General features: G+C 51.8%; 1 protein-coding gene across 1 annotated transcript; it reads left to right on the top strand.

The window, feature by feature from the left end:
• Positions 1-6054: 6054 nt before the first annotated feature.
• ZIC4 (Zic family member 4) lies at positions 6055-20999 on the top strand. Its single transcript, XM_040974910.1, is given in 6 exon segments — positions 6055-6168; positions 6171-6191; positions 7331-7415; positions 13326-13943; positions 18404-18725; positions 20688-20999. Coding segments are annotated over 6 exon segments (1161 nt in total). The 3' UTR covers positions 20689-20999.
• Positions 21000-22669: the final 1670 nt, after the last annotated feature.

The raw sequence follows: 22669 nt of genomic DNA, 5'->3' as shown, positions 1-22669 counted from the left end.
TAGGGAGGAGGAGGAGGATGGGGAGGCGGAGGAAGAGGAGGAAGAAGAGGAGGGAGGGGGAGTCCACCCACCTCGCGAAGTCTTAGCCAGCAGGCAGCGGCGCGGCGCGCCCCGGCGCCCGCCCGGCCAAGCGCGGGGAAGCCGGACGGCTGCGGGCCGCGAGAGAGGCGGGATCCAGCCTCCGCGGCGCCAACCCCGCTGGCCCGGCTCGCACTTTCTCGTCGCTCAGTCTCTGCCGTGAGGGCCCCGCGTCAAGGCTGCCCGGGGAAAGGCATGGAGCATCTCAGCCCCCCAAAAAAACTTCCTCCCGGATTTGCAGCATAGAGGAATGTGGAGCGCCAGAGCCTCAGCTACTCGCCCTGTGTGCGCCGCGCGCCCCTCCTCACTTTTCCACTAGCCCCTCGCCCTTTTCCTTTCTCTCTCCTTTCCCTCAGCCTCGCCTCCTCGCTCTTTCACTCCCTCTCTTTTTTTCCCCCTTCTCAGCTTTTTGCAAAAAAAGGAAAAAAAAAAAAAGAAAAAAAAAAGAAAACAAGGAGAGGGTGTGAAAGAAAGAAAGAAAAAGCCAAAGAAAAGGCGCAAATCATGCACAATATTGTCTTTTGCGGTTTATCTTCCTGGGGAGAAACTTTCACCTCCTCAGCCGGGCGGTGAGCGCGAGACTGATAGCAGCAATCATTCCTGCAGATAAATGAATTGAAAGGACGACACCGTCCCCCCCTTGATGAATGGGAGCAGGGGGAGGCGTCACGTGCGGCCGACGCGCGCGGCCATTGGCGCGCCCGCGCTCCCCCCGCCCGCGGCCGCCGCGCCAACGGAGGGCGCGCACAGGCGCCGCGCGCCGCTCATTGGCCCGCCCGCCTCATCAATCCCAGGTATTGTAAAGCTCTTGACATCCCCTTTTGACAAACAGGGCTGCCAGGAGTAGCAACTTTTTTTTTTTTTTTTGGTAGCCAAATTTTCCTCCTCTTCTCACGGAAATTTTCTTTTGCCACGATTTCTTTCTCTTCTCATATCCATCTCTCTCTTCTCTCTCTCTCTCTCTCTCTCTCTCTCTCTCTCTCTCTCTCTCTCTCTCTCCTCCCTCTCTCTCTCCCTATCTAGTCCTTCCTGCAAAGGAGCCCTGCTCGTGGCTGAGCGCCGGGAGGCTTCGGGGCGGGCGTTCTCCGAGATCAGGAGGAGGTGGGGGTGAGGCTGGTAAACACAGCCCAGGCGCTTCCAGAATGTCCCGATTCAGCAACTTTCTTTTCTTTCTTTACCCCCTCTTCCCCTTTCGAGGGCAGCAAGGGAAACCTTTGTGATTTGCTCCTTTTGAAGTTTGCTTTCCTCTTTGCCTGGTCCCCTCCTGTTTATAATTTAAGTTCTCCGGAGCAAGCGGACTTCCCACTCTCTTTACAAGAAATGGGATTTCTCCGGGTAATCAGTAGCCTGGACCATTCTCATTCTTAGGAAATCAGACTTCTTGCGCGCCCTGCTCTCCTCCCCTCACACCCCTCCCCCAGTAAACATAGGTGAACACGAGTTCTTAACTTTCCAGGTTATTGAGGTTGGTTGGTTGGCTTTAAATAGCAAATTGGAAACCTCCTCACTTTTTTTTTTTCCTTTGGTCACCACCACCACCACCACCACCTCCCGCTCCTGTGTCTTTTCTCCTTTTCTCTTTTCTCCCTGGGCTACCCCGGCTAACTCCTCCCTCTGCACCCCAGTTCCCAACGCTGGCCCCTTTCATTCAGGTAAAACTGTAAATTTCCCAACGTACCATTGTTCCTCTGGGCTGCCCAGAGCTCCCTAGAGATCCCCGACTACTCTTTTTTTTTTTTTTTTGGTATTTAAATCCCCGATAGATAGAACCAATGTAAATTTTGTGACATTCAAACCTTTTCTAGTTCACAAATCAGTCACCCTTGTCACAGTTATTGAAATTCCGCAACTCGCCACACCAGGACGGTGGAAAAAGCGGGCGCGGTCTTTGTTGCCGACCAAGCTTTTGATCGCCAGAGAAAATTTACTTACCTTCAGATGAGTGAGCAGAAAAAGAAATAACACTCCCTTTGATTTAGTTAGGAAAATGCGGACATTTGGATTCAGTGCAAACATACAACACTCGCTTGTTTTCGCGATGAGGCCCTCGATTAACCTGTCTTTGCCCAGCGCAAAGTCTATTCAACAACTGCGCGTAGTTGCTTTTTGTCCCGTCCACAAAGAGCCATTGACTATATATTAAAATGATTGTTGAAAGGTAGAGGACTATGGCACTTAAAAGCATGGGGGGAAAAATCTCTGTGACTCAATCAATTAAGCGGAGCAACATTTATGCATTTCAAAAAATGCACGCGGATACGGGGGTTGGGGAATGGAGGGTGCATTGCTCCGCAGCTCTGTTTAAAATCCAGCAGCCGGGCCGAGGGTTGAGCCCAAGCGCCTGCATATTCATTAGGTCTAATTATTTTCTAGTAAGGAAAACACAAAAAGCCAAGAGTCGGAATCCTTCAATTTGCCCTTTGTTTCTAACTTCATTTGGCTTCTTTGCAGCTGAATCAAAGCCCTAAACTCTTTTTCCAGACAAAGAAACCTCAACTCATCCTTTCACAGGCAGCCCTGTTAGGAAACTCACCAGTGCCCGGGAGAGAGGAAAATGAAAATGAATATATATATATTTTTTTCTTTTCTTTTCTTTTCTTTTTTCTTTCTTTCTTTTTTTTTTTTCCTTTTTTTTTTTTTTTTTTTTCTGCCCTGTTCACCAGCGCTGGTCACAACGGCTGCAGGAAGGCAGGGTCCGCGTTGGCAGCTCCTGGACTCTCTGCTTTTCCATCCTTCTCATCGACTAGATTGGCCTTTGGGGTTCGCCAGCTGGGCTGTCTTTTTTTCCCCTGAAACCTCAAGCTGGCTTGTAGACCCTGGATGGTTTCCCGAAGTCAGAAGGCAACGTGGCCGAGCCCCGAAGCTTGTGCTGGGAAATGGAAATTTGGGAAAGAAAAAGAGAATATCAAAAGTTCTGTCCCCAGCAACAAGTCTGAGTAAAACTGTTCAACCTTCCGCACCAACTTGGAGTTGAATGGAGTGTGGAGTGGAGGGAAAGGGCTGGGCTTGAGGTGTGTGTGTGTGTGTGTGTGTGTGTGTGTGTTTTAACTGTTGAACACTTTATATAGATATATAAAAAAGATGCATCCCGATTCCTCATTCTTTCCTGTCACCTACAAGGGGAAGTTGAACCTTGCTTCCTTCCCTTAGTGTTGCAAAAAAACCTTATCTGCAAAGAGAAGTTTCCCCGGGAGACTTACCACTCTCGCCAGGGAGAACAAATATTGAACCCACCTCGCCTGCCTTTCAAAACAAGGGAGGGGACCTGAGGGGGAAGGGTAGCTGTTGGGAGGGGGAGAGGGGAAAAGAATTCTTCAAAAAAGAAAAGTCAGTCTTCTCTCCAGTCCGTGGAAAATCCAACAGGGACATTGACAGGAGGGTATTTTTAGGAAACGCATCCAAACATACAGGGACAGAGTGAATGTGAGGGGGGAAAAAAAAAGTTGTGGGTTGTAGAAGTTATCAAGTGGGATTTGCGGCGCTCTCTGCAGGAAATGCGAGCGGCTCCAGTTCAAAGCCACATGCACCAACGTGACATATAAGCCATTAAAATATCATCCTGACGGCTCATTTCTGCTTCGTCATACATTCCCTAACTGCTTTCCGAAAGCTGGAAAAGGAGAAATGAAGGATGACCGCTTCGATGGAACCACAAAAGAGGGGCTTGGAGAGGTTTGTGGTCCCCCCTCGGCCACCCCGGAGTGATACACAGAAATGAGGCGACCCGGGCAACAGGTGGAGAGGGGTAAGTGCCCGAATCCAGGGGGAGGAGAGTGGAAACAGGTAACCGCAGCGCGAGGAGCAGGCGCCCTTGTGGGGCACCCGAGCAGAGCTGCGGGAAGAGGCCCAGTCAACTCAGACTTTCTCCCCTGTCTCCTCTTTCATTGCGCACCCCGCCCCCCCCCCACCTGGGATGCAGGCCCCACCCCACTGACACTAAGGGGAGGAGGGGACCCTTCCGCAGACGGGTGTTGTTGCGGATGAGTCCGTCCCTTTTTCCCAGGAGGAGGAGGGGACAAAGGGGACAAATGGGGCTCCCACTGGCATGGAGACCAAGAGCAGCTTGTTACCCACCTGCCTTCCCTCCCTTTCTTGTAAAGTGCCTCAGTGCCGCACTGTGGGCACAACGGGGATATCACGCCCTGGGGCTTTTCTCGCCTGGGAGTGAGCGGGGCAGGTATAGGGAGGGGACTCCGGGAGGCACCTTCTCCGCTCTGGCCGCTCTGACCCACGGGCATGGTAAGGAGTGTCTCTGATTCCCCTGCCCAGGGTCAGGGGGCCAAATTAGCCAAGCTGCATGCAATACGGTAGAATTTATGCGCCCTGAGCTAACTGCAAATGCCGGCTGATCTGGTCGGCCTCCAGTGCTGCCTAGGACGCTGACCGCTGGATCGGCTCTCTAGGCGCGGCCAGCTAGCCACCGGTTTGGGGCTGACTTCTTTTCTCTCAGATGCGAATGAAGATCAGGCCAAAACCCCAGGATTCTGGCCAGTATCTCAGCTGCAGGGGCACTGGGGGAACAACTTGGGCTGGCTCAATGGCTGGGCCTGAAAGTTTGAGGTTGACAAATGGATCATAGAAACCGTTGGCAGTTAGCAAAGTTTTAGGAATGGTGAGGAGGGCATTGGAGGGCTGCGCCACAAGAGGCACCTACAATAGCAAGCTCTTTCTGGGTTGTGAGGTCGTATTTCTCCCTGCTTTTTGGCAATATTGGCATGGAAGCAACATACACCGCTGCCGAATTCCCTCTTAATTGTAGTCGCATGCAGATTAGGGTAGGAGGCTTAAAGGGAGTGAATGTCTAGCCTGGTCCTGGAGGTGACTCACTGATAGAGTGGCCACTCCCAGGCTGCCACAACCTTCAGCCTGCAAGCTCCTCACTCTAAGGAGCCGGGAAACCCAACTTCCTGGCATCTAAGGGCCCTCAGAGGAAGGGGAGCTGAGAAGTGTGGCTGAAAGGCTGAAGCCCACTTCCTCTGGCTGGGAAGCCACTTAGCCTCCAGGGCCTTTGCTGTGTGCCCGCCAGAACCAAGCTTCCGCAGATGGGCAAGCCAGCCATTCCAGCCCAGCTTACCGGATCATCAGTGTGCAAAAACTCTGGAACTGGAGTGGCTGCCTAAGGATGACCTCTGACCTGGGGCAGAACTGCCAGTAGGTGAACCTCACAATGAGCAGCCTTCACATCCCAACCCCCTCTGCTCACCCCCCCACACCCCGAAAAAAAGAAACCTGTGTTTGTACATATTTTCCGCCCCACTTTTTTGGTTCCCAATGGAAGGGCACTATCAGTCACTTGGTCCTTCCTTTCTTTCTTTCTTTCTTCCTTCCTTCCTTCCTTCCTTTCTTTCTTTCTTTCTTTCTTTCTTTCTTTCTCTCTCTCTCTCTCTCTCTCTCTCTCTCTCTCTCTTTCTTTCGTCTTCTCAAGATGCTGGAAGGAAAGCAAGATTCCAAGTGTCCAGAACATGCTAACTGGCAGGGTGGGGCGGGGGGAGAACAAAAGTCAAATCCTTCTTGGAAGCGCCAACATCCAGGGCTGGTAGAGACTTCAGGTCCAGGGGCCCAGGGAGTGTGCCAAAATTCCTCACCCCTTGTTCGGTGGGATGATAGGCACGCTGCAAGGTGTCAGAGTATGAAACAAAGATGCGTACTTTGATTCCCTGCACAGGCCGAGTGATGAAGCTATCTCAGGGAAGCTCTTGAGTCCCCTGTTGCTTGGCCAAGCCCGACCTCTGCAATCTTTGCTTGCATGTCTATGGGTTTGTCACACAATAAGGGCTGACAAGACCTGGGGGCTCAAGTGACCAGACCTTTTAGAAGTTGTGCTGGGGTAGCACTGTGGGTGGACAGAGGTCCCTAGGGAACCTCACACCCATTGCCACAGAAGCAAAAAACTAAATTCTATTATTGCCAACCAACCAGGACTTTTCCGTGCCAGACATCCTGCCATGAGGAAATTTCAGAGCGAGGATGCCCAGCATGCCGCCCTTCTGCAGGAATGCAAAGTTGGGCCTCCTTTCTTTCCTGATTTCTGCTGGAAGGAGCTCATTACCTTTGGGAAAGGATGCCTTTTGGTTAGAAAGAATTGAAAAATACATAAAATCCTCTGGGAAAAGGTGAGTCTACCCTCATTCCCTGGCTTGGTCCTAGAAAAGACAGGAAAGGGAAAGAGGAAGACAGCGACAGCTACTTGGAATTCAGGTTGGGGGATGTAGCGGGGCGAGAGACAGAGAAACCTTTGAGCCGGCAGAATGGATATCCTTTGAGATAACAGAGCCCCACTTGGGTTTGGCCTGTGGTTCAACAAGTTAAACAACCCGCTTGTTTTGTGGACTGGAGTGTCAAGCTAGACAGACCTTCTCGTTGACAGAGGGCTTGTTGTGTTTGTCCAGCCAGAGACCTTTTCAATGAATGTTTGCCTTTCCAGGCCAAATTGAGGGTTGGGCTGGGTGGATTGCCTCTGCTTGGCTGTTCTGCCTTCCACCTCCGCCTGATAGACAGATGCCTAGTTCCCTAGGATGATTTGAAGGACTTCAGAAGCCAAAGACTGGGCAGCTCTAGCCACAAAGTAAATCTGATAAGTAATGCATGTATCTGAAGGAGGTGTTACTCCTAGACTTCTTAACCATGAAATGGAGGCAGCCTGGATCAAAGGATAAAAATGATTCCTTTTTAACTGGTGAATTTTATATTAACTTTGAAAAATCAATCAGTGATGGCTCCCAAAGGGGTTGGGGAGGGTGTGAGACGAAGGGATTTCAAACCAGCACAGCCAAACCAGGATCTTAAAAATAATAATAATAATAATAATAATAAAAACCCTTCTTCTAACCTGCTAGCCTCTCAGGAAACAGTATATTATCCCTTTCGTCATATCTTACTAAATTCAGCTAATAACCTAGCAACCTTGAAAAAATAATAAGCCTTTCACACAGTAAATTTAAACTCCAGAACTTGGAGACTGCTGAACACTGATTAGAAGGGTATTTATTCTACCTGGAAGATGGAACAACACATGAATTTCAAGAAATAGTCTAACTGAAAAATTAGGACTTTCAATTTTTTTGTTAATCACCGACAATGTATGATTTTGCAAAGTTTTTTTTTTTATTGCATCCAAATTTGAAAACCTTCAAAGGAAAACCTACCCTCTTTAAACCAGCACCTTTCATTCATACAGTCAGCTCACAGACTCTTGCCACACCAACATGTATGCAATTATGTAGCTAATAACACTCATTTTCCCCCTCAACAGGCTCAAAATCAGAAAATGAGATACAAGTCTTCTTTGGTGATGAGGAAGCGGTTACGGCTTTACCGAAATACCCTGAAAGAGTCAAGTAAGTTAAAATTCTCTTTTGACTACTGGTTTGCTGAAGTATTTGTGTGGTTTTTTTTTTTTCTGTCATTTTAAGGTAGGGTGTTTTGTAGTTTGATCATGTTGGGTAGTGAGTCTGAAGGTGTTTCTTCAGACCAGTGAAGCTTTGAACGACACCTTGGTGTGTGATACATTTGCACACAAATCAACGACACAACATCCCACCAGCAGCCCAGCTAATCCCCCTCAATGCCTACTCATCTGGACGTTCTAGAATTAATATTTGGCGACTCTCTCATTGAAACAACCACCCCTGACCTTCTGCAATTCCACTGTCACATTATTCTATGACATATTCATCTTGAATTCATTTCCGGACGATTTGATCGGAATGAGGTTTGACATGTATCGGCTCCCATGAAGAAGCAGACTTTGATCTTGGTGATGGGGTTCACCTGGTCTGCATCAGCTGTACCAGGACACCAGGCTTGTGCAATGTGGCAGCAAGGACATTCCCACAATGTGGTGCCTGGACAGGGAATGACTGACAGCCACTCTGTCAGGAATACCTTCATTGTGAAGAATTTAATTTAATATTCCATTTAGAATAAGCATATGATTTGGGGTTGGGTTTTTTCCCTTGCAGGCATCTAGTTTTCCTTATTTCAACTACACCACTAGCTAACAGTCATCTCCAAAGATGTTCTCCTCTTGGTAGGCAAAACCACCTTCTCAACAAAAGGAAAGGAATAGGAAATTACTCTTTTCTATTATTTTGGAATGATTTGATGGCAAAGCTCTCAAGAGAGATGTAGTTAGTTATTCTGTAAATTCAATTGTTTGGGTTCCTTAATACTGTTTTGGAAGAGCCTTTGCAATGTTTCCTAATCCTTTGTCTAAAGACATTTTCCAGAAACCTTACTTGGAAATTAAATTGTATCCTAGAATATTTTCTTCTAACACCCAGTCCCATTCATGATAATTAAAGCTAAAATTTCCACAGCAGAGAATAGGAAAAAAAAAATCTCTTTTCTATCCCAAATCCTAATAATTCTCATCTCCTTTGCACAACTTGGCCTTTGCACAACTTGGCCTTGGACTTATGAACGGGCTCCTGGAGCTTACATTATTTCTTTTCATACAACTAGAGGCAAGCTTCCACTGCAGGAATTCTGAGGTCTCTGAATAGCCTCCAAAGAGATGTGCTCCTTGTTTTGGGGTGGCAAGCTGGCCAGAAATAGGGAAGAACTAAGCAAGTGACTACAGAGCTAGACGCAGAACCTTCAGATGATAGAACCTAAGCTTGGCCAAGCTTCAGTGCAGTGACTCTCACTCTTTGAGACTCTGCTCTGCATGTAACCTGAAACAGATCATCATTTAGAATTGCTTAAAAGATCCAAATGGGGGGAGGGAGAAATAGGCTGAGTATTGATGCAAAATTGCCTCTGTTCTTTTCAAAGCAAGAGAGGTCAATCATTTGAGCAAGTGATGGGAGTTTTTGAAGACTGTAGAACCACCAAATGCCACATATTTAGAAAGTAAAAGTTCTTCCCTTCCCCACTCACTTCTTTGTGCATTGGGGCTAGCAAAAGTACTTGAAGCATAAATCTGGGTACTGATTTACAGAGGGTCTGGAGACTGAGGACTAGTGATGGTGTGGTGGCAGAATTTGCTACCAATAGGCCCCCATGGAAGCCTCCAGTGCTTCTGACATCCTTAAGAGAACTCTGAACAAGGTTAGGAGTGGAGTCCGAAAGCCAGGCATTTGGTGTTGGGAGGCAAGTGTGCTTAGGTCAATTTCTGAAAGGAAAATCAGGAGAACCACTGAGGGAATAGTGCTCTTCAACCCTGCCAAGTCAGTCATCTCTGAAACCTGAGCTCCTTGCTTCCTGAGATCTCAAAGCAACCAGCTCTCCAGCATGCCTTCCAGATACCAGTGCCCCAAACCTGTCCTCTGTGGTGAGCTTGATATGGCCTTGGGGCTTATTATTTCTGAAATACAGCTTAAAGAACCTTCTGCATTTGCCAAAATTACTTGTCTGCAAATATTAATACATACAAAAGAGTTGTTCTCTCCAAATTGCTGTCTCTGGGGAAGTGTACTTTTAGAAGAATGTCTGGTCCCATTGCTGTATTTAAACAAACAAGGTGTGGAGCATATGGCGCCAAAGAACTCACAAGACTCAGGTAACTTCAATGACCTGCAGGTCCACTGACCCCTGGCTACCCAAGCGGCATCTACCCGGGGATGGGTCCAGATGTTTATAGCATTTCAAGAAAAAGCTGCATCTGGGAAGGATCTCCATGGGGCCAGGCTACTGTCGGTGAATTTGGCTGAATCAGATGTGTCTGCCCTTTTGCTGCTGGCACAGAAAGTCATACACATGTTCGAAGCTTTTCAAGGACAAAGTTAGTAAGAAAGTGTGCAGTACTGCCAGTGTCTTTGTGTTTAAAATCCTTGCTTCTTATCCTTAAGATTAAGTCATTGCTTAGAAATCTGGGTGCCCATAGATTGAATGGGGGACAATACATCTTTATTTTTACAACCTTCTGATGGAAAGTTAGTGTTTCCTTATTATGAATATGAACAAAGAATAACCCATCAGGTCACCTGCTTCACCAAAATTTCAAAGGAATCCACCTGCTGAACAGCCTAAAACTCCCATTCTGTCTCTACTGTTACATAAAGGTTTGGGTGGAGCGTAGAGTTGTAGTGTTTGTTCGGGTGTCTGTATTGGTACATGTTAATCAAAACTAGATGTTGAATTTCACAGTTGAAGCCTGTTACCTAGGTTCAGGTGGAGAGAAAATGTTTTAACTGCCTGGACTTCTACGAAAGTACTCTTACCCTTAGGCCTGAAAGTCATTCCAGTTGATGAATTTCCTTACTGAGGTAGAGCTGGATAAAGGATCTAAAACAAAACAGATCGTGTGTGTGTGTGTGTGTGTGTGTGTGTGTGTGTGTGTGTGTGTGTGTTTTATTTTGACTTTTTTTGGGGGGGGAGCACTTCAGACAATTGCATCATTTAACAGACACTTCCTGGTTGGAGGGAAGACTTGAAGTGAGTCAGTGAGATGTGAGAACATTCCCCAGAGAACATGGCTGGCCAGAGCTTGGAGAAAGGGGAAAACAAGACAGGAGATGCTTCCCAAGTGAAAGGGAAAAGCTGAAAGTGAGAGTATGAGAAAGTGAAAGCCAGGGAAGAAGGTACACCCTCAGTCCAGTTTCCAAACCCTTGGCTGGGAAGGCACACGTGACCAGCTAGTCTGCTCTCCTCTCCCTTTGGTCTATTGATGTATTCATTTTTCTTTATTTATTTTGAGTGCCCAGGTAGCATCTCTTGCTAGAGTTGATTAAGCTCTGCAGGCTGGAAGAGCAAACCCAGACTAAGCAAAGACGAGAGAAAATGTTGTGGAAATCCCTTACTGAATTCAGCTCCCCTAATGGGGGACAGTGTATTAACTGAAGAACAGAAATCCCCATCCACTATACACAAGTTAATGGTTTTTTTTTTTAAATATAAAAATAGTTATTACTGACCAGGAGTAGTCCCTGGTACTGGGGGTGGGAGAGGACAGGGAGTTTATTTTTGAATAAGAGATGCTTGCAATCTGTCCAAAGTAACTTCTGCTAATGGGAACTGGAATCGTGTACCCAATCCTTAAAATTTTTGTTAAAAATCTGAGGCTTTCTCCTCCTGAAAGCACTTTCCGCCGCCAAAGGGAGGCCTCTGCACTCGGGCCTTCGGTTCAGGCGAGCAGGCAGAGGTCCGCTGAAGCTAGCTGCCCCAACGGCCTTTTAAATGGCCTGGCCGGACGGTACAGCTGACTCTAACCGGTGAGAACAGACAAAGGACACTCCCTCCCATTTATGACACACTTGACTGGGTCAGAACTGAAGTTTTTTCTTTTCTTTTCTTTTTTTTTTTTTTTTTCCCTTTTCTTTTTCAACCGACCACTCCCTACTCCCCCACCACAGCGGCGGTGGCCCCTGCAGCAAGGGCTGGCGTCCCCGGGAGTCGGTTCTGGGCGCTTGGTTATCTCAGGGCCTGAACGCTGAGCTGAAACGTGGCGCCACCCTTTACAGAATCCTGTAGCTAAAGAGGAAGAGGCAAAGTCCGCCGGCAACAAGTGGCCGAGCTCAAAGTGGAGAGAATCCTCAACTCCCCCTTCCCAGTTGTTCCGTCTGTTGACGGGGTACGGGGTTCAAGAGCCCAGAGCGGGCAGCGGGGTCCTGGGAGAGTGGATCTGGCCCTCCTGGCCGCCTGTCCCTTGGCTTTGTGTGGCAGTCCCGGCGATCTGTGTTAGCGAGAGCCCTTTCTGGAGGACATGCAGTGTGTTCAAGGCCACCGCCGCCCCGGACCGAATCTCAGCTTCGGTCTGGGTCACAGCCTAGCCTTGATAGTCTCTAAGCGCGCCATAACACTAGGGGAGGAGGGGCCGGCTGAGCTAATAAATGGGGGGGGGGGGGGAAGAGGCAAGGAAGAAATGGAGGAGGTGGGGGCGAAGATTTGAATAGGAAGGTAAAGCATGGTAGGGGGCTTAGGGCAAATAAGAGCGAACGAGGAAGCGAAAAGCGAGAAATTTCGCAGAAAGCGAGATAATAAAATCGGGCATAAGGAGCAAAGGAGTTTCTCCGTTTCCCGGCTGCCTCATCTGCAGCCTCCTCTCCTCCCTCGATTCCGACCGCCTGGGACAAGCTGTCCAAGCCGACAGCACAGGACGCTGCGCGCATCCGCCACCACAGCCTGGGTACCCTGACGTGCCCAGAGAGCTTTACGCACAGCGCAATAATCTCTTCCCGAAGGGGTGTTGTACCGAGGCACACCCAGGCTCGCTCCCTTGCCAGAGCCCAGAGGCTGAGCCCCAGCTTTTGGGAGCGGAGGGGGAAGGGTGTTTAAGGGGAGAGAAAAGAAATCTGTGCCCGGGTCAGAGCGCATGAGCAGTAGAAACAGGAGCTGCTGTGGGGGTGGGGGTGAGAGAAAACGCGCGCGCGTGCGTGTGTGTGTGTGTGTGTGTGTGTGTGTGTGTGTGTGTAGACCGAGGGACCCGCGTGCGGCAGGACCGCTCATCGCTGACGTCGGGCCGGGCCGTGGGCCAATGGGCGACCGAAGCAATTGTTTCTCTCCGTGGGCCCCGGCCGCGGCCCCGATTTTCTATTCACTTCCTCATGCGCCCTGCTGCTGCCACTGTAGTGCGCGGGATTTCATGCAGGCATTTAAAACCGAGAGAGGGAGGGAGGGGGAAAAAAAATCCCAAACCTTAAACTTGGGAGGGGGTAGAAACTTTGTAGAAGTTGTGGCTTTTTCTTTCCTTTTCTCTCTCTCTTTTTTTTTCCTCGTGGTTGGCCTTTCTCCTCCCCACTGTCAGGTGACAGTGGTGTGAGCGGCCGGCACAGGGAGCCCTGGGGAGCCCGAGCCTGGATGAAGCAGGCCGCCCTTGCCCATCAGAGCAGGACACTGAAATTAATATATATCGCCCGGGCGCTTCAGAATCACTACCACATCCAACATCACCCCTTCTATCGCCTCCACTCCCTGGGCAGGGCGCCGTGTGACCTGGAGCACCCCAGAGTGTTGTTTGGGGCGCTGGTCAAATCCCTTTGGAGCAGAGCCTGGGGCGGGAGATCCAGCTTCCCAAAGACCAAGCCTTGTGCCTCACACTGTCCTCTCAGTCTTCCCCGCCGCCACCATCCCTCTCCAGCTCTTGACACTACGGCAGGGGACTCAGCCGAACAGCAACCGCAGCGGACGCGTTTTGGCCTCGCACTGTCCACCAGATTCCCGGCTGGTGCCTACAGGCTCCCTGCCCCAGTGCTGACAGCAGTGCAGCTGGGCTGGGCCCTGCCCGCCCCCACCCCCCGCCCCGGGACCCCAGGGAGTGCGCAAACCAAGACACCTGTTCTCACGTGCGCTATTTATCTCGACAACAGGTAGCATCTCTGGACACCATGGGCCCCAGGTCTCCGCTGCTTCCTGCCCCTCGGTGTTTTCCGGCCTCCACGAGCAGCCTCCCCAGGCCTCCCCCAGCCGTCCTCTGAATGGACTTCTGCATCTGGGGCTCCCTGGAGACATGTATGCGCGGCCCGAAACCTTCGCGCCGGGGCCAGCGGCCCGCAGCGACGCTTTGGCGGCGGCCGCAGCTCTGCACGGCTACGGGGGCATGAACCTGACCGTGAACCTCGCTGCGCCTCACGGTCCCGGCGCCTTCTTCCGCTACATGCGCCAACCCATCAAACAAGAGCTCATCTGCAAGTGGCTGGCTGCCGATGGCCCCGCGCCCCCGCGCCTCTGCTCCAAAACTTTCAGCACCATGCACGAGCTGGTCACACACGTCACGGTGGAGCACGTCGGCGGCCCGGAGCAGAGTAACCACATCTGCTTCTGGGAGGAGTGTCCGCGCGAGGGCAAGCCCTTCAAAGCCAAATACAAACTTGTAAATCACATCCGCGTGCACACGGGCGAGAAGCCCTTCCCCTGTCCTTTCCCGGGGTGTGGGAAAGTCTTTGCTAGATCAGAAAATCTCAAAATACACAAACGAACTCACACAGGTCAGTATTCCGGCGCTTTCTCGCGCGAACCCTCTGGGGGGAAATGCCTGTCCTGCAGACAGAAATTTCCTCAAGTTCCAAAGGAGGGAAGGGATCCGGTGGGGGAGGGGCATCTTTGGTGTCATTTCCACAAGACCAGGGCATAAAATTTTAATTCTTTTCTCTTCTTGGGATCACAGAAGTTTCTAGAGGCTGAGTGAAGGGATAGTAGAGCAAGGTTTTCTGCTTGAGGGGAGCAAGGGTCCCTGTGCCTGGGCTTGTGTGTAGGTTAGTGTGTGTCTTAGGAAATTTGATTTGATTTCAAGATGCTTCGAAACAGTACTGCTCCCGAGAGTTAGTTGTACGGTTGTACAAAGTTGCATAAAGAATTCTCTCAGCTTCCCGGACCCTTTCGCAAATGTGTCACCCACCGGAACAAGGGGCGGGCAGGCTGTTTGGTGAGGATCTTTTGGGTTAACTTTGACCTTGTTCCCGAGCTTTGGTGGCTCTCCCTTGCTTTCGCGGAGCCCTACACTCATCCTCCTTGGATGTGATTTACTCCCGAGCTGTTCAGTGAAATGGGGACATGCGTCAACCACACTTTTGTTAGTTCTAGTTAGTAAAAAGAAAAGAAGCCTCACCAAGGGCTTGCAAAAGTTGAACTCCTCGGGGCCAGAAGCATCTCTAATGAGTACAGCTGCAAGGAAAAAGTTGTCACACTTTGGAATTGCCGAAGAAGTTACATTAATTAGCTTAGCAGGCAGTGTTTGAACGTCCCTGAATTGGTTTGTTTTGTTTGTTGCGTTCCTCCTCCCTCCAAGTTTGAGAAGTCAACACCCCACTCCACCCCCCAATTTGGGCTGCCTGAGAGGGGCTGTTCTAAGAGAGATGAGACGAAGCAGGTTCCAGCTGGCGCCCACTTTTGCTGTCCCTTGCTCACCCCTATTCTTGCTGAAACCCCATTCGTTGTTAAAGTCAAAGAACTCCCCAAGCCTGGCACTGAGAGAAAAGAGGCTGCTATACTCCGCCGCCTCCCGCAAACTTTGCCTTTCTCCGGGAAGGTCCCGGGCTCAGAAACCCCCGCGCTCTCGGGGCCAAAGTCTAGTTTGAGCCTGGAACTTAGCACAAGACTTCCTGGATCGCTTCCTGGGATCCCCATTCTTTCTTAAGCGACTTCCTCTCCCTCCCCCCGCCCTCACCTTCCGAGTTACTTCCCCGGAGGGGGCCACCAGGGAAACCTCATCCCGGCCGCAGGCCTCCTTCTCCGGGAGCACCTTGAAGGTAGATGCGCGGTCCAGAGCTGGAGAAGCAACTCATCTTTAATGACAGGTTTTTAAAACAAACTTTTACTGCTCTTTGCCGGCCCACTGTCTGAAGTCTGTGAAGCAGAAAATGATTAAATTCTTAACGCAATAGACCTACAGCAGAGAAGCGAGTCCGGCTGTCCCGGCTGGCTCCGGTTTGCGTCTATTCAGAATAGCAATGATCGGCGTCCTTTTCGCCGCAGTCGTGACTCATTACCGCCTGGGTTTGGGTTTTTTGTTTTGTTTTAAATCTACAGAGCCTGCTCCGACAGCCTTTTCCTTTAACAATACCTCCCCCCATCTCTCGCAAGCTATGAAAAGAGAAAGCTAAAAAAAAAAAAAAAAAAAAAAAAAAAAAAAACGTTTCTCAAATGGCAATAGACCTCACTACAAATTATTCATGAAGACAGTTCTCGATTCAACAGGAAAATAATTGCCTTTTCAAATATTAATGGCGTTTCATTTCCTTGAGTCGCGGAAGCGGCGAACGGGAGCAGCTTTCTCAGGAGTTGAGATTTTCTCGGATCTGAATCCCGGGCCTGACTTTGCAAAGCGGCAAGCCGCGCCGCGAGGTTTCATCTCGCCGCGGTCACGGCGAGGCTGGAACAAAGGTGCCGCGCGCGGCCAGGGAGGCCCTTCTCCTGCCCGCCGCCCCGCGCCCCCAGCTCGTCTCCTCGCCTGGGCAGGGGTCCTCCCCACCTTCCCCGGCAGCCGACAGACAGGCAGGGATCGCGATCCGAGCTAAAAGAAGAGAGAGAAGGCGCCTTGGCGGAGTGGTCGGGACAACCAGACTTAAGCCACAAGTGCGAGAAAATGGCGCTGGCCCGGCCGCCCCGTGCTTCCCCGAACTTTGTCAGGCGAGCCTGGCGCAGGGCCCAGGAGGAGGCCTTTCCGGGCTGCCGGGCCTCTGGGTGGAGACTCCGGCCGGGCTTCCCGACCCCGGAGCCCGGGCGCAGGCCGCTCCGGGCGCGAGGCAGGGACCTGGTCCAGCCCCGCTTTGCAGAGTCACCCACCCATCCAGGGCGCAGCGCCGGGCCCCGGGGAGGGGGAAGGGCGGGCGGCTGCGGACGAGCCCGAGGGGGTGGGGGCGGGCGGGCAAGTGGGGCGAGGAGACCCCGGGGCTCGCCGCCGCCCGGGAGCGCGCGGGGGGCGCGGCCTCACCTGGCCTCCCGAAGGCCGGCCAACTTGCCCGCGGCACCTCCGAGGCCCGCGCCCCCCGCCCCCCGCCCCGCTCCTCGTCCGGGCCGAAATCATTGTTTGTGTTTCACACGGATGTCCAACAAGGCGTTCACAAGATGGGATAAGTGTGTGGCGGGAATCCCCCCCGCCCCCGGGCGGGAGAGAAGGGCGATGAACTCAGATTCCGTGACTGCACTTTTCTCAGAAAAAAAAAAAATCGGTTTATTTTGCAAGCCATGGACTGCGTGCTTCTTATAATTGCTTTTAGAAAGGAAGACAAGACGGGAGGAAGGAAAGTTTTGGGTTTGTAGGTGCTGGTAGGGACCCGGAGGGAGAAAACAGGGGACCAGAAGGACCAGGCATTTATTTGTTTTGTCTTTCTCCTATTATTCCGTGAAGCCGGGCCGATGACTTGCGAAACAGCAGATACCAACATGTTCTAAAAGGCCCAGTGCCCTGGCAGTAACCCTGCAGAGGGAGAACCAGCGACCAGTTGGTGCCTGAGCCAGTGCCACCCAAGCTGCTGTCGCCGGGGAGGCGCGGGGTGTGCGCAAACCTCTGGCTCAGTCCAAGACTCACTAGGGCTCGAAAACTGGGGCTTTGTTCCTTCAAGCCTGCTCCCAAACGCCTGACTTTCCTGGAAGCGGTGGGAGAAGCGATCACAAAGACAGCTGTCTCCCCAACGCACCGTCTGCTCCATCTTACCTAGGAGCTAGGTTAGCGATTCCCTCAACCCAGAGGGTAGGGCGGCATCCATTTGTTTAAACTCTCCCTTCTGCCCGTCCACTGCATTTGCGCCTCCATCAGGGACCTACGCTTCCTGGTTCTCGGCTGCTTTTCGGCTCCACGCGCAGCCGTCTGCCACCTGGTTTGGGGCTGTATCCAGCCAGAATTTCCACCTTCACGTGGCCTTTCCTGCCTCCCTTGAATCTAAAGCGCAAAACAGCCTCGGATCCGAGCCCCTCGCAGTTCTACACGGGCGCCCCTCTTTCCCCGGAGTCCATTGAGGTCGACCGGGACTGGAAGACCGGTTGTAGCAGCAGATTCATGCCGAAGCCTCCCTGTCCCTCGTAGCCAAGGAGGACCTTCCCTGGTCAGGCCTTCAAGGCCCGACTGTCGGGCGGGGGTGGTCAGGGGAGGGAGGTTCGCCTTGCACGGTTTGAAATGCGCGGGCCCAAGGCCCAGGGCAGGGTCTCCCGGAGGCCGCCGGAGCAGCGTAATAAAATATTATTGCCGACGTTCCGTATCTGGAGGGATCCCGGACGATTTAGGCAAGATTTGAAGAATGCTGCTAAATGTTTGCCCTCAGGGGGTAGAAGGGAATGGGGGGGGGGGGTAGACTCCATTTCCTGCAAAAAGCGCCCCTGACGGGATCATTGCTCAAAATACCTTTCCCTGCAGCACAAATCCTCATTACGCACACACCGTGTGCATCGGTTGAGCATTCCCTTAAATTATTTCTTCTCTTTGGCACAAACCCTACTTTAGGAAACGATTTGGACAGAGATGAGGTGTGTGCGGAGAGGACCGCTAGACAGGGGAGGGGGCAGAGGCATTTGGCTCCAATTGCAACTTTCAATCCATTAGATGAGGGCTTCTCAGGCAAACGTGTTCTGCGGGCAGAAGTGCTTTTGGCTCGGAGTCGGTAAACATTCGGGGGGCGGGGGGGTGCAGCCCGGGTGTTGCAGGATTTTCCAGAGTGGAAACTCCACAAAGAGGGAGTCGCCGTCGCTCCTCCTCTCGTACCCTCCCCTTAGACCCAGGAGGAGGGGAGGAGGCGAGTGGGAGGGGGAGCAGGGGTGGGGGGGCGCCCTGCTCGGGGAGATGGGGGTGCCGGATCTCAGGCACAGAGAAGGAATTCTGGAAATCTTTCTGTGGTTCTAGCGGAGAAAGTGGTCGTGGGCTGGGAGTGGGGAGGTGAAAGCGAGAGCGAGCGGCGCGCGGGGGGGCGGGGGGCTCGGTCCACGCGCACTAAAGTCTCTGCATTGCCTCTGTCAGGCGAGAAGCCTTTTAGGTGCGAGTTCGAGGGCTGTGAGCGGCGCTTCGCCAACAGCAGCGACCGCAAGAAGCATTCGCACGTGCACACGAGCGACAAGCCCTACACGTGCAAGGTGCGCGGCTGCGACAAGTGCTACACGCATCCCAGCTCGCTGCGCAAGCACATGAAGGTGCACGGGCGCTCGCCGCCGCCGCCTAGCTCTGGCTACGACTCGGCTACACCTTCTGCTCTCGTGTCGCCCTCGTCAGACTGCGGCCACGAACCTCCTCCGGTGGCCTCCTCCGCGGCGGTGGCGGCGCGTGGCACCGACCTGAGCGAATGGTACGTGTGTCAGGGCGCGGGCCCTGTCGTGGCTACCCCTGCCGCGCCCCCCCAGCCCTGGGGCACCACCAGGCCTTGCAGCTGCCACCGCGGCCTCCCCTGTCGGGGCTGCTTCTCTGGCTTCTCTGGTCGTTGCTTCGGTGTGTACAGCTGTGAGGCTAGGCCCGTGCACTGAAGCTTGACCAAGGAAATGGAGAAAAAGGAGAAGGAAGAGGGGAAAAGGGGGACAGGCGGGCAGACAGGTCGACATAGTCCAAGACTATGCTGATGGAATGTCCGCCGTTTTAATAAATGATTCCGCCGTCAAACTCCCTCCCAGGCCCACTCACTTCCGCCCACCCCCACCACCACAAAGCTCTCACTGCTGGGTGGCACAAAATCAGGGTTACAGATCAAGAGAGAAATATACACAAAATCCACTCATTAAGAATGTATGTGCAATCCTGCAACTGCAGGCAGCAAAATTAAGGCCACAGCATCCAGGCGAGGTTCACGTTAGGGCTGTTCTCTGCTGCACTCCGGGCCACGTTCCACCAAGTTTAGCTTCGGAAGTTCAGATCAGAAAAAGAGGCAAGGAATCCCAGAATGGGTCTCATGGCCCATTTTTCTTTCTATTTTGCCTCCTTAAAGTTCTCCATTCTTTGAAACAAAAACATCCCAGTATTAACGTTTCCATCCACCTCTTTCGAAACACAGAAGGAGGGAGGGCCAGCCCCTTCTTCTATGGTGTGTCACACGTCCTCACTCACACCGGATCTGCTAGACCCACTGAGTCAGGCGGTTTCATGTGCCAGTGTGTCTGCAGACCAGTCAGGGTGTGCAATTGGGCAGGAAGAGTGAGTGCAGACAGGAAGTGCAGACAAAAGAGCATCTGAGAGAGGGTCCAGGATGGCAGAGTCCCTACCCTCTGCTCCTGTCCAAACCCTTCCGACCCAATGTTGTGGCTGCTCGGAATGGGGCTGTGCAGTGTGGATGACGTCACGACGGAGGCCTCTGCAGCGCTGGGGATTGAGCCCCGTCTGGGTGCTCAGGGTGCTCAGGGTGCATCGGATCAGCTCTGAGGTGGTCTTTGTCCAAAACAATCACACAAGGTTGGTCTTATTTTGAAAAGAAATAAACATGAGGGCAAGCGCCCATTGGATTGGATGTATATTTGATATACCAGATTTGAAGTTTCTAGAAGAACCAGATGTTGCGGGGCGGGGGAGGGGGCTTTGCAATTGTTGCCAGAGGGAGGGGGTCAGGACCTATTACCCAGTCTGAGATCTTCCCCAGGAAGGGTGTGACAGCTCCCAACTCCTAGCTAAGAGTTGACGGAGTAGTGGAGGGGAGGAAAAGAAGTGGAAAAAGAAATTAAGCTTTAGCAGAACCCGCCCCCCCACCTTTCAATTTCCAAAGAATTTGGGTTCTTGCTGGAGGGAACCCCTGAAGGAGCCCAGCAAACAAGCCCCGGCCCTGCCACTCACTCTGCTGGATTCTCTTCCCTTTCTTCTCCTGTTCAGACAATGAGCATTCTCACTTCTCGGCCCCCACCACCGTCCTTAAATAAAATAACGCCCTAACCCAAGCGGGACTTTTTTTCGTTTCCTCCAAGAACAACCGGAGTCTTCCCGAATTTATCCTTACTGAATAAGCAGCCAAGGCTGCAATCTTTCTCTACCTCGCACAACAATAGGGCCCAGGCCCGGCTGGCCCAGCCATCGACTTGTTCCCACCGTGAGACCTCAGCCAAGGTGCCCAGGGCAGCAGCTCGGGTCTCTCGCCGCTCAAGAAGCGCCCCCCGCCGCCCCCTCCCCCGCCGCCTCAAATGGGACTTGTCCCTTTGGCTCCTTTTTCTAGCCCTCTTCCACCCCCCCCCCTTTTTTTTTTTTTTGCCTTCCAGCCCAACCCAAGGTAATAAAATAAAATAAAAATGTTTGGCCGGCCACTAATCGCCTTTAATTTTTCATTTGCTTGTTACAGATGTCCACCGCGTTGCTCGCAAGGTAATCTCGCCCTGCGCAGCTGAGCGCCCACATCTCGCACCCGCGACATCAAAGGGCCCGCGCACAAAGCAGCGCTTCTTGCCACGGTGCATCTTCATGGTAAGTTAGGATTTCTATGGCAATGGGCAAGTCGCACTGAAATCCTGAAAGGCCGAGCCTGGAGCCCGTCCAGGCTTTTCATTAAGGACATAATATTTACGTCTAACGGGCCTTTTTTCTTGTGTATACAAGTATATATTTTTGTTTGACGCGGACTAAATCATTTTCATTTAATTTCCGGTAAACAAAACCCACGCGAATGGGCACTTGTTCCCGATCATAATAAAAATGGATAATAATGTGAGGGAAGAAAAGGGCCGCTTGAATCGCCGCTCAGCCCCTTTGTTTCTGCTTTCTGCGGTGATCAGAGGGTGCATTTGGGTTTGATGGCGAGTTTCTAAAGGCGAGGAAATGGTTTGTAAGAGGGGAAAGAAAAGGAGAAAGGTCTAATCAAGCTCGGGTTGTTCAAAGAGTCGGGTTTTGGGGTTGAAAGTGTGAGTTTGACGGTGCATCAGCATGCCGCGTTAGACTCGCCATGGAAATGCGCGGGGGAGCGGCCGCTTCAAAGGCGGCACACTTCACTGCAGACACTCTATTAAGATACATTTGGGCTGACCTTTGCTTTCACGCTATTTAATACTGTCACTGTGCTCTCCAGTATATACTTCCTCCCCTAGGACCTGCTTCGCCCGCCTTTAGGGGGTTCACCCTGCACCCTGATGTGTGGGGGCTTTGGCGCCCGGGACGCTTTCAGGAAAGGGGGGAGCCGGACTCCGTGCATCTTGACTGCGCCCCCAAAGAGGTTCCAGGGACGGGAGTAAATTACTTTAGGGCAGCATCAGTTGCTTCACAAAGGTGCACCCCCTCCCAGTTCTGTTTCCTTCAAAGCACCTCTCTGAATCCTGAGCAGGGTGGAGGGTTTGGATTTGTTGGAGATCGGGAGCAGGGAGGGGAGAACGGAGAAACTTTGGGGGAAGTGTGAGTTAAGACTACGCCCTGGGGACATTTTCATTCTGGCTCTCCAGCATCCCTCTCGGCCTCGGTCTCCTCCCCCCCTCCCGCCTCCGGGACGTTGCTTACAGTTCCCCAAACTTATCCTTCAGTGTGTGTTGGTACCCTCGGGCCTGGACTGGCCCTGGGCACGAACTCAAGGGCCCAAGGCCAAGGGGATGGGGAAGATGGCAGCAAAGTTAGGAGTCTATGTTCCCTTAATTGTCTTGTTGTTTATTTTATCCAAGTACCCTAGTGAATAGGGGAAAAATAAACATGGTGGAAAAAAAATCAAACAGTGGAGTCTTCTTTAGTGCCAGTCCTTGTGGTTGAATAAAAAGGATGGTCCGCTTTCTATTGAGCTGAGAAATCTTTGAAGTGGGGGTTATTATCTGAGACATTCCTGCTTGTCGTCCTAACAACGCTGATGAAACGTAAAAGGTTCTTTGTCAGCGATTTGTTCTCCTCTCTGTCAAACTCTCTCTGCCCCGTTAGTTTTAAACCGTTTCTAAAGAGATAAAATCAAACTTCTTCAAAAAAAAAAAAAAAGCCACACACTATACCAATGGATAACTTTAGGGCTGAGTCTCGGTAGGAGAAAAAACAAAAACAAAAGCAATCCCTACGCTTGGAGGGCAGGCCTGAGTGGAGTGTGCACATGTGGGACAGCCCTTTGCACAACTTCGCAACTTGGAGGTGGGGAGAAGAATGCAGAAGTGTGAGGCAGAGCGTAGAGGTCCGAAGTTCATACTGTGTGTCCGAGTCATCCTGCTCAGGCTGCACCGAGTCAGGGCAAGTGGCATCACCTGGATAAGGTTCCTTAGCAACCCCTCGGGCTCTCAGTATTCCGGCCTGGGGTCCTGGCACCGAGGGGCTCCAGCCAAGATGATTGTTAATATTTCCTGTTTCTTCAAAGGCACCGCTGATAAA

The sequence above is a fragment of the Ochotona curzoniae genome, unplaced genomic scaffold (assembly GCF_017591425.1).
Source record: "Ochotona curzoniae isolate NIBS_2020 unplaced genomic scaffold, NIBS_Ocur_1.0 contig_2599, whole genome shotgun sequence".
Taxonomy (NCBI): domain Eukaryota; kingdom Metazoa; phylum Chordata; class Mammalia; order Lagomorpha; family Ochotonidae; genus Ochotona; species Ochotona curzoniae.
Note: the sequence above shows the minus strand (reverse complement) of the source record. Positions and strands in the feature narration are given on the sequence as shown.